Genomic DNA, 11,477 nt, shown 5'->3' with positions numbered 1-11,477 from the left:
GATGGTGTTTAATGTGCCACTTGTACATTACAGGACACTGCAACACTAATCTTATGTCATATACCTGCAGCTGTTTTGGCTCAGGGATGTCTTTCACTTTCAGTTGCTCCTCCACACACCTCCTGAGGGCCTGTTTCTCCATCACAGCAGATCTGCAGATCAGCATTGGTGTTCTGACAGAAAAAAGAAGAACAGTTCAATTATATTTTGAAAATAATTAAAAGAAAAATCCCAAATAGAGGTTAGTTAAAGTATGCCTGTGTCTTACCCTACCTGTCTTCATGCAGAATGTTCCTCATTCCAGAGGGGCTGACCGGGTCCTGGTCTCCATCTCTGTGCACAGTCTCGTTAGTCCCCCTGATGGTAGGTACGACTCTCTGCTCTGTTGTGTCTTTAAATGCATCTGATCGGGAGACAGACTTCATTGTATAATCCAGACAGATCAGACAGGAGTGCATCTGCAGTAGAGGAGGTGAAGGAAAACCTCTCTCTGTGCAAGCCGGGGGCCTAAAGCATGTGACTGGCCGAGTGCCAAACATCTCAGCCTCCTGCGAGATCGTATGGATGAAAGTGAGGAAACTCCTCACCACTGTGAGTTATAGCAGCAGGTACAACTTTACAGTGAGTGTTACCGCAGTCACAGGCTGGCTTGACAGCCTGAGTACAGTGGTCTGATTGTTAATCTGTCTGACAGGCTGTAAAGCTACACTTCTCAGAGTGCTGCTGGTTTCAAACGCTCGCAATAAACAGGCCATGAGCACAAGTTCCATGAGGTTAATAATCACTCTTCATTTAGTGTTAATTTTGTGAGCTTTTTTTTTTTTTTTTACTTTAGTCTTACTCCTGCGTCAAATATACATGTTACTTTTATCATATTTGGTCAAATTCATCTGTTTTTTATTTGCATTTTAGCTGAATAAAAGTCTGGGCAGTCAGAAGAAACCATGACTATTTTAGTCTAGTTAAAGTTGACATTTTAGCCTTCTTTAGCCATCAGATTGTACTGAAGATTTCAGTCAATCTAGTCCAGCCAAACCTAACATTTTGTGTTATTATAGTCAACAAACTGAATTCCAATAACTACGTTGGTAATCATGTGTTTCCAACCACGTCTGACATGATAAGTTTGCATGTAATCCTTTAAAAAATTATATTTTAATGAAGCTTTTTAGATGACATGCACATTAATTTTAGTAGCAAAACAATAACAGTGCTGTTTATTGACAGAATGAAGATTTTGCACGTTTGAGTCATTTCTGCTGATTAAAATTTTGAACGAATAAAAACTAGAGGGCAGTATGATATAGACAAAAACATTTAGTCCATAACAAAACGTTTAGAGGCGATAAAAGATCATTTATTGAATATAAATGAGAAGGAGCATTGACTTGATGAACTCGGACCGACCTATACGCTTTTAAAATGTTAGTTTTAATCTGTGGTGGTAAGGACAGCAGTCATAATATCCACAGCAAAATAGCCACACTTACCACAATGAGACAAATGAGTGTAAACATGGCTACTATGTGTGTGTGTGTGTTACCCTTTTTATAGAAAATAACCGATAAGGGTGTTAAATTAAATTTCAAATTCCTAGTCGTAAAAAAAATCCCATAAAAGTCTTTGCTGTGCAGCAGCTACCGAGGGTCAGACTGCAGGCTTTAATTACAACAAGACTGCTCCTTGATCCCCTGCATAACTGACTGAGTAACTCAGTACACAAATAAACCATTGTCTGAGGAGGGAGAGCAGGATAGGGAGGGGAGGTCAAGGATCAGTTTAAAAAATTAAGAGGTATGATGAACATTAAAGGTCAGACGTGATAGATTAAATCAACAAACTCTAGTATCTCAGTATAAACCAAGCAAACAGATCAAAGTTAAAAAGCTGCTGCACGCAGGATAACGTGACACCACGATATGGCGTGAGAGATTAAGAAAACATGCCAAGTTGAAATACCTGCCTCTCTGACAACAACTTGTTTCAACCACAGATCGGATATCAAATAGATTTCTGAAAATCCGCATTTCATGGGTTGAAAAACAGACCAGTATCATGTTGCAATATGAGAACAATAATGTTTATTCAAGGTCCTTTTTACTGTTTCTTTTCTTTGTGGTTGCTTGTATGTCTTGAGATAGTTTGTGTTTAAATGTTCTTTATTGTTTGCTTGTCCTTTTCATTTTTGCTAATTATATAACGCTATTTTTTTTTTTTTTTTTCTTAGGGGAGGAATCTGAATAAGACTTTCAGGCACTGCAGGAGAGAAGGGAAGCCTGCTGAGAATCCTGCTGAGTTGGAGCCATAAACTGTATATTAAATAGGTTAAAATCCTTTTTAATAGACAGTCTGTGGTTGGAGCGAGTTGTGTCCCCAGACTCGAAGAAGCCCAAGCAGGCTGCAGGAAAACTGCAGGAACACCATGATTTATTACAGTAAATATATTACAGATTTCTCATGTCAGTCAGCTCATACTGGCACAGAGTCGACAGGTTGTGATTTATTTCACCTTGATATTTTCACACATGCGCACCTTAAGCGCCTTGCCTGCTTTCTGGCATTTTTTAAACTTACGCAGTGGGTGGAGTAAGGCTTACACCTGGGGGTGAAATCACAGTTTCACTATTGAATAAAGTCTTTTTAAGCAATAAATCAACATAATAGACACAGAGATTTATTATACAAGTAACTGTGTTGAGCGCTTTGATGTGTCATGTATCTGGTCTTGTGTAAAAAGCACCTTTTAAATCTTGACCCACATCTGGAAAGAGACCACATCCTCGCCACTTCTCTGCAACATGTCCCTGCAGAAAGTCTGATCTTAAGTAAAATCTCGAGAGCTGTCTGGACTTGTAGCTGAAGCAGAGAAGGAGTTCGAGGCATGCAGAATTGAGTGTGAGGCCTTGGTTTAACCCCCTTTTCCTCCTCCTCCCTTAAAGAAATCCTCCTCCCTCAGGACGCAACATTCCAGGCAACTCAATTTACTTGTCCTTACATAGTAGAAAACATTGACAGCAGCACTCATGTCGACCAGTAAATCTATTGTCAGTTCCCAACGCTCCACATCTGCGTACTCTAAGGAGAATTTTTTTTTTTAGCATCTGCTAAATAAGACATGCAGCGACACTCGAAAGCTGTCATTCATGAGAAATATTAAGTCCTACAGTAGCTTCTGGGATTTATTGACCTCTCAGAATAGCAAAAACAGCTAATTCTCACAGTTTGTGCCAAGAAATAGCAGTATGCTTTGCAAGAAGGTGATATATTCCCATGTTTCTCATAAGGCTGGCTGTCTGTCAAGAGTCATATCAACTTGTGCTATCAGTATCTGGCTGCTCTGACTCACACAGGCTTGTCAGGGCTTCACACAGCTTTCATCGCAAGAAAAATATCTTTACCTTGGCGGTTGGTTTGAAGTTTAACCAACTTTAATTTCCTTTTGTGAAAAAAAAGCTCAGATTATTTGTATTTTAAACATTTCAGGCTGGTCTAGCTCCTTGTGAGTCCCATTGGTCCCACAGTGAAAAAGAAGCTGGTGACTCACCTCCTCAGGCTATAAGGCGGAGCTTCGGGTGCAGGGCAAACTCAAAGAAGCCTCGACGGTTTGCTCAGCGCACAGAGAGAACTACTTCCAGACCTGGTGCTGACTTCTCACAGAACAGGACATAAAACCTGAATGACTCTGGAAACCAGAAACCCGCACACAAGGACTGAGAGGAGAATTTAAAACCTAAAAGAGAGGACTGCAACTGAGAGAAGAAACTTGTTTGGTGGGATTTTTTTTTTTTGTTTGCAGGGTGAGACTTTTGGTGTGAAAATGAATCCCATGACTGCTGCTCTAATGTCTGGAAATAGTACCTCTGGTTACCAACATATTGAGGACTGCAATGCCACAAACAAGTCGCTGTACAAATTCTATGCAGCTATCATGATTATTATTTTCATCTTGGCTCTGCCTCTGAATGCATCTGTCATCCACCTCTTCATATTCAAGCTGAAATTCTGGAAGTCCAACACCAACAATATCTTCCTTTTCAACCTGGTGTTGGCCGACATTCTCCTGCTCTTCTGTTTGCCCATAAAGTCGTACAACTTCATCCAAGGAGAGAGGAGGAGTGGCAACGAAATAGTGTGCAAAGCCATGCTCTTCATGCTGTTTTTAAACCGAGGGGCCAGCATCGCCTTCCTGACCGTGACTTCCATCGATCGATATTTTAACGTGGTGCATCCCGGTCGAAAGAATCTCCTGAAAGCCCTCAAGAAATCTCCTCAGATCTCAATCGTCATCTGGCTGCTTCTTCTGCCTCTCACAATTCCCACCATGCTTAAGAACTTTGAGTGCTGCAACAGCCACAAGGACACCAACGACGATACTGTGATTAAGGTAATATTTACATGCTGAGTGTGGAATTCTCTCTTTTAGTTTCTTAGTTTGTCATTGGTTAACTTTTACAGTATGTGTCCCAACAATCTGGGAAGTGCATGAGGCGAAATGACAAGAAATGACAAAGCATTTGAGCAACAAATCATTCATCTGGAATGGTTCCATGTTTAATTGCTGTCAGTTGCGACCATGTGGAAACACAATGCTGAGTGAGCAAGTTTTGATGTCATCAAAATATCCTCATTTACGCAACACACAGTTCACACAATGTGATTCTGTGCTGAGTAACAGAGAGAATAAGGATTTGAAATATAACAGAATTACTGAATTTATGTAATTAAAGGTAGGATAAGTAGAATTTGTAAGAGACTGCTGAGTCTCATTCCCAGGACGTCAAACAAACATTTTGTGTTGCTAAAGTGTCCTGAGCACAGAAACACATGAGAAAATACAGACAGCAGGTTCTCTGCAGACACAGATGCCACCACACACCCAATAAGTGATGACTGAAAGGGATTATGTTTGAAAGAGTTGTTGTTTAGGACTAAGAGGATAAGCAGTCTAATCAGAAATTAAGGAGGCTTTCATAATTTAAAATTGAAATTGAAATAAGATATCAAAACCGGGATCAGCAGTTCTTCCAGCATTTTTCTCTCTGTCGAGTGTCTCTTCAAAAACAACGGTGACTTGCAGCTGCAGTTTTCTGTCTTTTTTAAAGAGGAATGAAAATATAAATGACAGTCATCAGTGAATTAAACCAACGACAAATCAAGACGTGATAGTCTAACAGTGGCATAGCCATCAGTGCTAAAACAAATATGTTTAAATCAAAAATCAAATCAACATTGAAAGTCAAATTGAATCATGTTTTTGGAGAAATCAAGTATGTGGGTCCATGGCATCAATCCAGAGACAATCGAGCTGTCTGGGGTTTATCTTGGTTTATCTCATCCGCTCAGATGGAGCCTGTTTTCACAGCTATTTTTGCACACAACATTGCTATGGCTGAGAAGTGTTAAACCTGGAGTGTGTCGAACTGCACCACACATGACAGGGCAACAGTCTGAAAAAAAGATGTGTGCATGTAAAACCAAAATATTAAAGGAGTAGTTTAGATTTTTTGAAGTGGGGTTGTACGAGGTATTTATCCAGTCAGTGTACTACCAGTATGAAGCAGTAGGAGTACCAGTGTAGGAAACAATGAACTGCTGTGAAGAGAGTCAACAACAAAATGTAGTTTAGCCACCTAAAAAAAAATCAGTATCAGTTAAAGTGTGCACTATATTTGGAATATTTTCACTGCATTTTCTTGCTGTCAAACAGCCTTTTCCAACAGGATTCCACAGCCACCAGACTCCTTTGACAAAAGCAGTGATTTTACTTCACAGAACGCCAGTTGTTCACATACCTCAATCGGTTTGTGCTATTGTGTGACTTTAGTGTTTTAAAGGCTTAGTTTCGATTCACTGAAGTCACACAATAACACAAATTAACTGATCCCATCCAAATGTATCAGTAATGGACATTTTTCTGCAAAATGAGTAGCGAATACTGAATTTTAATGTAGGATTTGTAATGGTGTATCTTACAGTTTTGTATTGGGGTTTTTTATTGGGATAACAACAGAGTTGCTGACAGCAACTATGAATATGGCAGAGGTGTATGTCATAAGCATGCACTGACAGTATTTTTGTAATTACTTTCAGTGCCAGAAAGGGGAGACAAAAGTTCAGCACTGCAGGTTTAAGTAAGAGATCTGAAAACTTCCTCCACCACAGCCCTGCACAGAGGTTTAGAACAGCTGGTAAACTGCTGACTGTACTGTACTGTCTCAACTAAACTGATCATTAATAACATTAACAATAGATTAATCTTTATTTGAAAAACGTTAAAAATTTTGCTTCTACCAAACAAAACCATGCATTTTTTCCCTCCTCAACACGATGAATATTCTTTGTCAGCATTACGCAGCCTATCAATCATCAATTGTTGTTATTAGACACTTAACTATGGTTATTTCAAATCAGGCTACAGATACATTTTTGTCCCTGGAGGGCAAAGTCATGAACTGCCCTACTCTGCCTCTGATTGGCTAGTATTAGGTTTAAGTATGAGGAGTGACTGGTTAGTTTTAGCCATTCAGAGGCAGAGCAGGGAGGGTAATAACTTTGCCTTCCAGAGGAAATAATGTGTAGCTCTATGTGGAATAACGATAGTTCAGTGCCTAATATATGTATTTTTCTAGATCAAACTGCACATTTTAGAGTGATCAGTTCACAGTTCAGTTCAGGGCACACCTGAGCAATAATCCTGCTGTTTAATCAGCATCTCTGGATGGATTATTTTAGCAAAGGAGAAATGCTCACTAATACAAATTTAAAACAATTTCTGAACAACCTTTGGGGGAAATAAACCTTTTGTGGGCACAGAGGAAGTCTTAGATGTTTAACTTCAATTCATGAAAAATGGGAGCAAAAACAAAAGTTTTGTGTTTATATTTTTGTGGAGAACAATTTGGTTAACCGATCAGGAATTAAAATTGTTGATGTATATGACAATTAAGCGGATCCTTTTTTTTTAAATTTAAGGATGTGGTGGACAGTCTGCGAGAAGCGGTCTTCTTTACCCAAATCGTCATCCCCTTCATCATCCTGGTCTACTGCACAGTGCACATCGTCAAACGGCTCAAGCAGAAAACAGTCGGGGACAGGACCAAGCTGAAGAGAGCCGTCTTTCTGGTGACCTCCGTCATGGTGGTCTTCTCCCTGTGCTTCCTCCCCTGCACCATAGCGAGGATGATTCTGCTGATCACCCGGGTCAATATTGAAAACGAATACTACCAGGATAAAGCCGCCGTGGCCTTCGACGGCCTCATGGTCCTCTCCTACATGGACTGCCTGCTGGATCCGCTCATCTACTGCTTCTGTAGCACAAAGTTCAAATCTCTTTATCTCTCCAATTATTTCCCATTCTTGATGAAAGACAGTCAGGTGCCATTAGACAGCTCAACAGCAAACGCATCACAGCCTGTACGCAATGATGTCATTTGAACTTCATGGACAACAGAGGCTGAAGGACTACTGTACAGTGTTCTGTGTGCTGACACAGCAGAGACTGACAGAAAAATGTACGTACGTTAGGAAAGAGGACTCTGAAAGTAAAGTCCGCTATGAAGACAAGACGAACAGTAAATATTTAAGTTTATGTTTTCTCTGTTTGTTGAATAGAAATATACTGTATAGAGGTACAAATGTAAATAGAACGGATTGTTACGGTTCTTCCAGTGTGTTCTTGTGTGTGTACTGTAGCAGCGTCTCAACAGGGGAAACAGTCTCCCAGTACAGCGGTTCTCAAAGTTTTCTTAGTTCTACCCAGAACCATTTGCTTCCGAAGGGTTTTCTGTAAGAATAGAGTCTCCACTAAGAACCCATTTCATCCAGGAAAGCCATTTTGGAAGAAAGAGTTCTTCGAGGTTTGTTAAAACCAGAGGTGTTAAAAGATGTTCTCTTAATTTAAAGGGACAGTTCACCCCAACATCAAAAATACAATTGTTCGAAGCACCAAAAATCGTGATCCGGTTACATAGAATGATCCACTTGTTGTGAGCAGTTTCATGTCGGATCTACTTTCTTATTGCAGTAAAATTTACCAGAACTACTTTAGAATCTATTGGAACTACTTTATTTTCTACTAAAAAAACGCCTACAACAGGATCTGTAGATTATCTAGCCTAACAACGACATGATTTTTGGGAAAAGACACTGTTTTTGAGTTTTTCAAATGTATTTTTTTTTTTTTTTTTTTTTTTTTTGGCTTTTTGAGCACCACAGGCCGTGTACCATTTATGCCCACTATATTGGATACAGCCAATGTCTACACAACTTTGCAACTCACACCAAACAAATCTAGATGGTTAAATAGCACTACAGGTCAGAGGAAAAATGTGTCTTTTTGATTTTGGGGTAAACTGTCCCTTCAAGCAGTCTATAGGATTTGATTATTTTTTGCCTCTTCTGTAGAATGTGGTTCTTTGTGGAACCCTCAGAAGACAAGAGAACTGCTCACCCTTGGAACCCTTAGATTAAACCCTTGGAATATAAAAAGGTTCTTGGTAGAACATCATGGGTGGGCTGTTGTTAGCATCCTAAGACGGGGCGAAGGTTGTGGATGTAACATCCACAGAGGGTTCTGGTTGGAACCATTACACCTTAGAAGGGTTCTCTGTAGAACCTCTCATTAGGGACTCCTGGTGGAACCTTTCATAGAAGGTGCTTCGTATAACCCTTTATGATTGTCTCTAGGTAGAACTCTCTCTGGGCCCTTTTCCACCAACATGGAACGGGTCACATTCCGGTTGAAAAATCTAATTTTGAACCGCTTTGAGCATTTCCACCGGGTGTTCCTTGGGAACCAAAGTAGGCGTGTCATTTTCTACAGGTTGTTGTACATTGTACAGCGCCCTCTATGGATGACATTCTTGATTACAATCATTTCACTCAAAACTAATATGAGAAATACAGGCTGGTTCACCAGATAGCACCAAGACTCCAGGGATCTTGAATGGAACCAGTTCAAGAACTGGAGCTTATTTGGTGGAAAAGGGCCATCTGAAAGGTACTTTCAAGTGAAACTTTTACAAAAGGTTCTAAAAAAGAACCCATGGAAACAAGCCATAAAATGCTATCTGTTTCTAGTTAGCATTTCTATGTCTAAGAGTGTAGTATTAGCTTATGGCTGCCCTTCCCCCTTTTGTAAGGTCTTAATAAGAACCCACTGTACTTCTTTACTTTTATAATATCATTTTAATAATTACATTTTAAAAAAAATATGACCCCCACACTCCCCCTGGTAGCCCCCACTTTAAAAAGGTATGGAATATATTCATCTCAGCGGATTTTATTCAGTAAAACAGATTTTTTTTAAGGGGAATGCCCCTCAGCAGAAATATGCACATCTGTTTTTCTGTTTATCTTGGACAGCAAAATGAGTTATGAGTTATGAGCATGAAAATTCCCTTTGAAGTGTTAGAGGCCAAGAAAAGAACAAGAATCTTATCTGTCAGAAAAAAATCTCACACAGCCTTTATCTCGACTCCCACAGGCAAACATGCATTAGTGCTTAATGAGGACAATTAAAGTTCAGAAAATGTGTTTAAATCTTGTCAAATACATTTTCTGTGAAGCTGTTGATAGTGAGAAATCCCACACAAAGGGAACTAAAAGGGGAAATGATATTATCCAGATGTTTTGCAGAAATCATAGACAGTCAACAGGGCTATCAAACATGCACTCAACTGGCCCTAAAATAGACGCACAGTCCTCCTCCTAAGACCTAATCCCATACAGGAAGCTGATCATTAATGTTGCTTTATTATTGAATTATAAGACTCTTTATACCGCATGTAGAGAGATACACATGTAATTATACTGTACATATTTTTTGTCTGGGATAAATTTTTGCAAATTAAATTGTAATAAAATTACAGTAAACAGTCCCTCGTTGTGTTGCAGAGCCTTTCACAAACCCTGTAAGCTTTGAAGATCCCACTTCAAGGGCGCAGATCTTATTATAACTTAGGAGGGGACCAGGAACAAGGAATTTTCTCAAGAGTATTTTCAGTAATCACATGGCCGACGTATATTAAATTATCTGCTGATGTGAGATGGAGCTCCTGTGCATCCACTAAACCTCTTCCAGTCTGCGGATCTATCGCTGTCTTGCAAAGGCTCAGTTTTAAAGCCGAAGTGATGATATCAGTATCGTATGAAACCACATGACCTAAGATTGACTCCAACCATTTTAGGAAGTCAACTCAATAACGCTGTTATGAGAGTGTAAAACTGGCACAGCTATTTTCAAAAGGGTCCCTTGACGTCTCACCTCAGGAAATCTGAATGAAAATGTGCTCTACGGGTATCCAAAGTCTCCCCTTTACAAACATACCCACTTTACGCTAATCCCATGCAGTTATCGACAAAAAACATGCAGGTTTTTTTTGCATGTGGCAAGTTTTATTTTATTCAATTTGAATATTCCTGCATACTGGTGTCCCTAAACATTATTGGAATTGCATGAATCAGGTCTGACTGGAAAGCTGAGAGACTCACCAGAGTAGTCATTTCATCATAGTGAGACAGTTTTGACCCCACTGTATATAATGACCTACAATGACCTCTTGGATAATCACAGCCTCATGAAATTTCACAAACACAAACTAGAGATCTGGGACATTCGGCGGATGGATGGCTTTCCTGGGTTTATTGACAATAAGGGAGCAATTCCCAGAACAGAAACGCTCACCATCCAATTGCAAAAGAAACTTGCAAAAGAAATATATAATATCAAATCACAGCATGATTTTTTCTATGGTCTTTCTCAACGTCTTGGTGTCTTAATGTGGTGATTTAGTGGTCAAAAAAAAAGACTTTATACGCTCTAAACTTGTAAAATGTGGATAGGTAAGTTCCCAGCTTTCCAATTATGTATACCAACTTCTATGTGGTAAATACTACTGACCGTCTCTCCTATAGTCCTTCTGTCCAAATCTAAAAATAACAAAAATAAGCGTATGGTAGGGAGGTGGGGACTTATCACTAACTATCAGAAACTGGAATGGGTCTCCACATTTTTAAGTTAATATAAATACAAAATAAAAGTCTTAAAGTCTTATGGGTACGATCCATGTAACATTCGCTCACGACCTCTAAATATGGATCTGACTGGGGACAAATTAATTCATTTGAGGCTGTAAACACATTCTAGTTACATTTTTAAAACTTTCATTTTGCTCTTGACTCTGTTTTTCAAATACAGTTAATTACAAGGCATCGGTCACAGAAGTCTTAGCCGTCACAAGCTACTAGGCAAGGAAATGGAATCTGGGAAATGTAGTCCAATAGCAAACTGTTCAGAAACGGTTCAGACCACCGAGCAGGATACGGGGGGAGACATAAACAAACCGTTCAAGAAGTTCTTATGTGTAAATTATATCAAAATTGGAGTCAGCTTCTATTAAATATATATTTTCAAAGACATTATTGAGGGGACAACTTTGTGTTTTTCAGAAACTGGAGGGGACTCTCTGCGCCCACGA

The 11,477-nt window shown here is 39.4% G+C and overlaps 2 protein-coding genes across 4 annotated transcripts in view; one reads left to right on the top strand and one right to left on the bottom strand.

Moving 5' to 3' along the window:
• Positions 1-11,477, bottom strand: part of LOC146314622 (uncharacterized) — a 55,211-nt gene that overhangs the window by 18,959 nt on the left and 24,775 nt on the right. For all 3 annotated transcript variants that reach the window (XM_084737162.1, XM_084737163.1, XM_084737164.1), the window contains exons 6-7: positions 274-403; positions 65-173 (exon numbers count right to left, since the gene is read on the bottom strand). In XM_084737162.1, the coding sequence (XP_084593288.1) occupies positions 65-173; positions 274-403 (239 nt within the window). The remainder of the gene's footprint in view (positions 1-64; positions 174-273; positions 404-11,477) is intronic.
• On the top strand, positions 3,590-7,661 carry LOC146314624 (hydroxycarboxylic acid receptor 2-like). Its single transcript, XM_084737165.1, has 2 exons — positions 3,590-4,384; positions 6,973-7,661. The coding sequence occupies exons 1-2, from the start codon at positions 3,818-3,820 to the stop codon at positions 7,432-7,434; spliced, it is 1,029 nt and encodes a 342-aa protein (XP_084593291.1). The 5' UTR covers positions 3,590-3,817; the 3' UTR covers positions 7,435-7,661.

The sequence above is a fragment of the Lutjanus erythropterus genome, chromosome 15 (genome assembly GCF_056507025.1).
Source record: "Lutjanus erythropterus isolate fLutEry1 chromosome 15, fLutEry1.hap2, whole genome shotgun sequence".
NCBI lineage: Eukaryota > Metazoa > Chordata > Actinopteri > Lutjaniformes > Lutjanidae > Lutjanus > Lutjanus erythropterus.
This window is presented reverse-complemented; position numbering and strand designations above follow the sequence as displayed.

Coding starts and splice junctions, on each gene's coding strand:
- LOC146314624 (XM_084737165.1), top strand. CDS start 3,818: ATGAATCCCATGACTGCTGCTCTAATGTCTGGAAATAGTACCTCTGGT. Junction 4,385..6,972: donor ACGACGATACTGTGATTAAG/GTAATATTTACA, acceptor TTTAAATTTAAG/GATGTGGTGGACAGTCTGCG.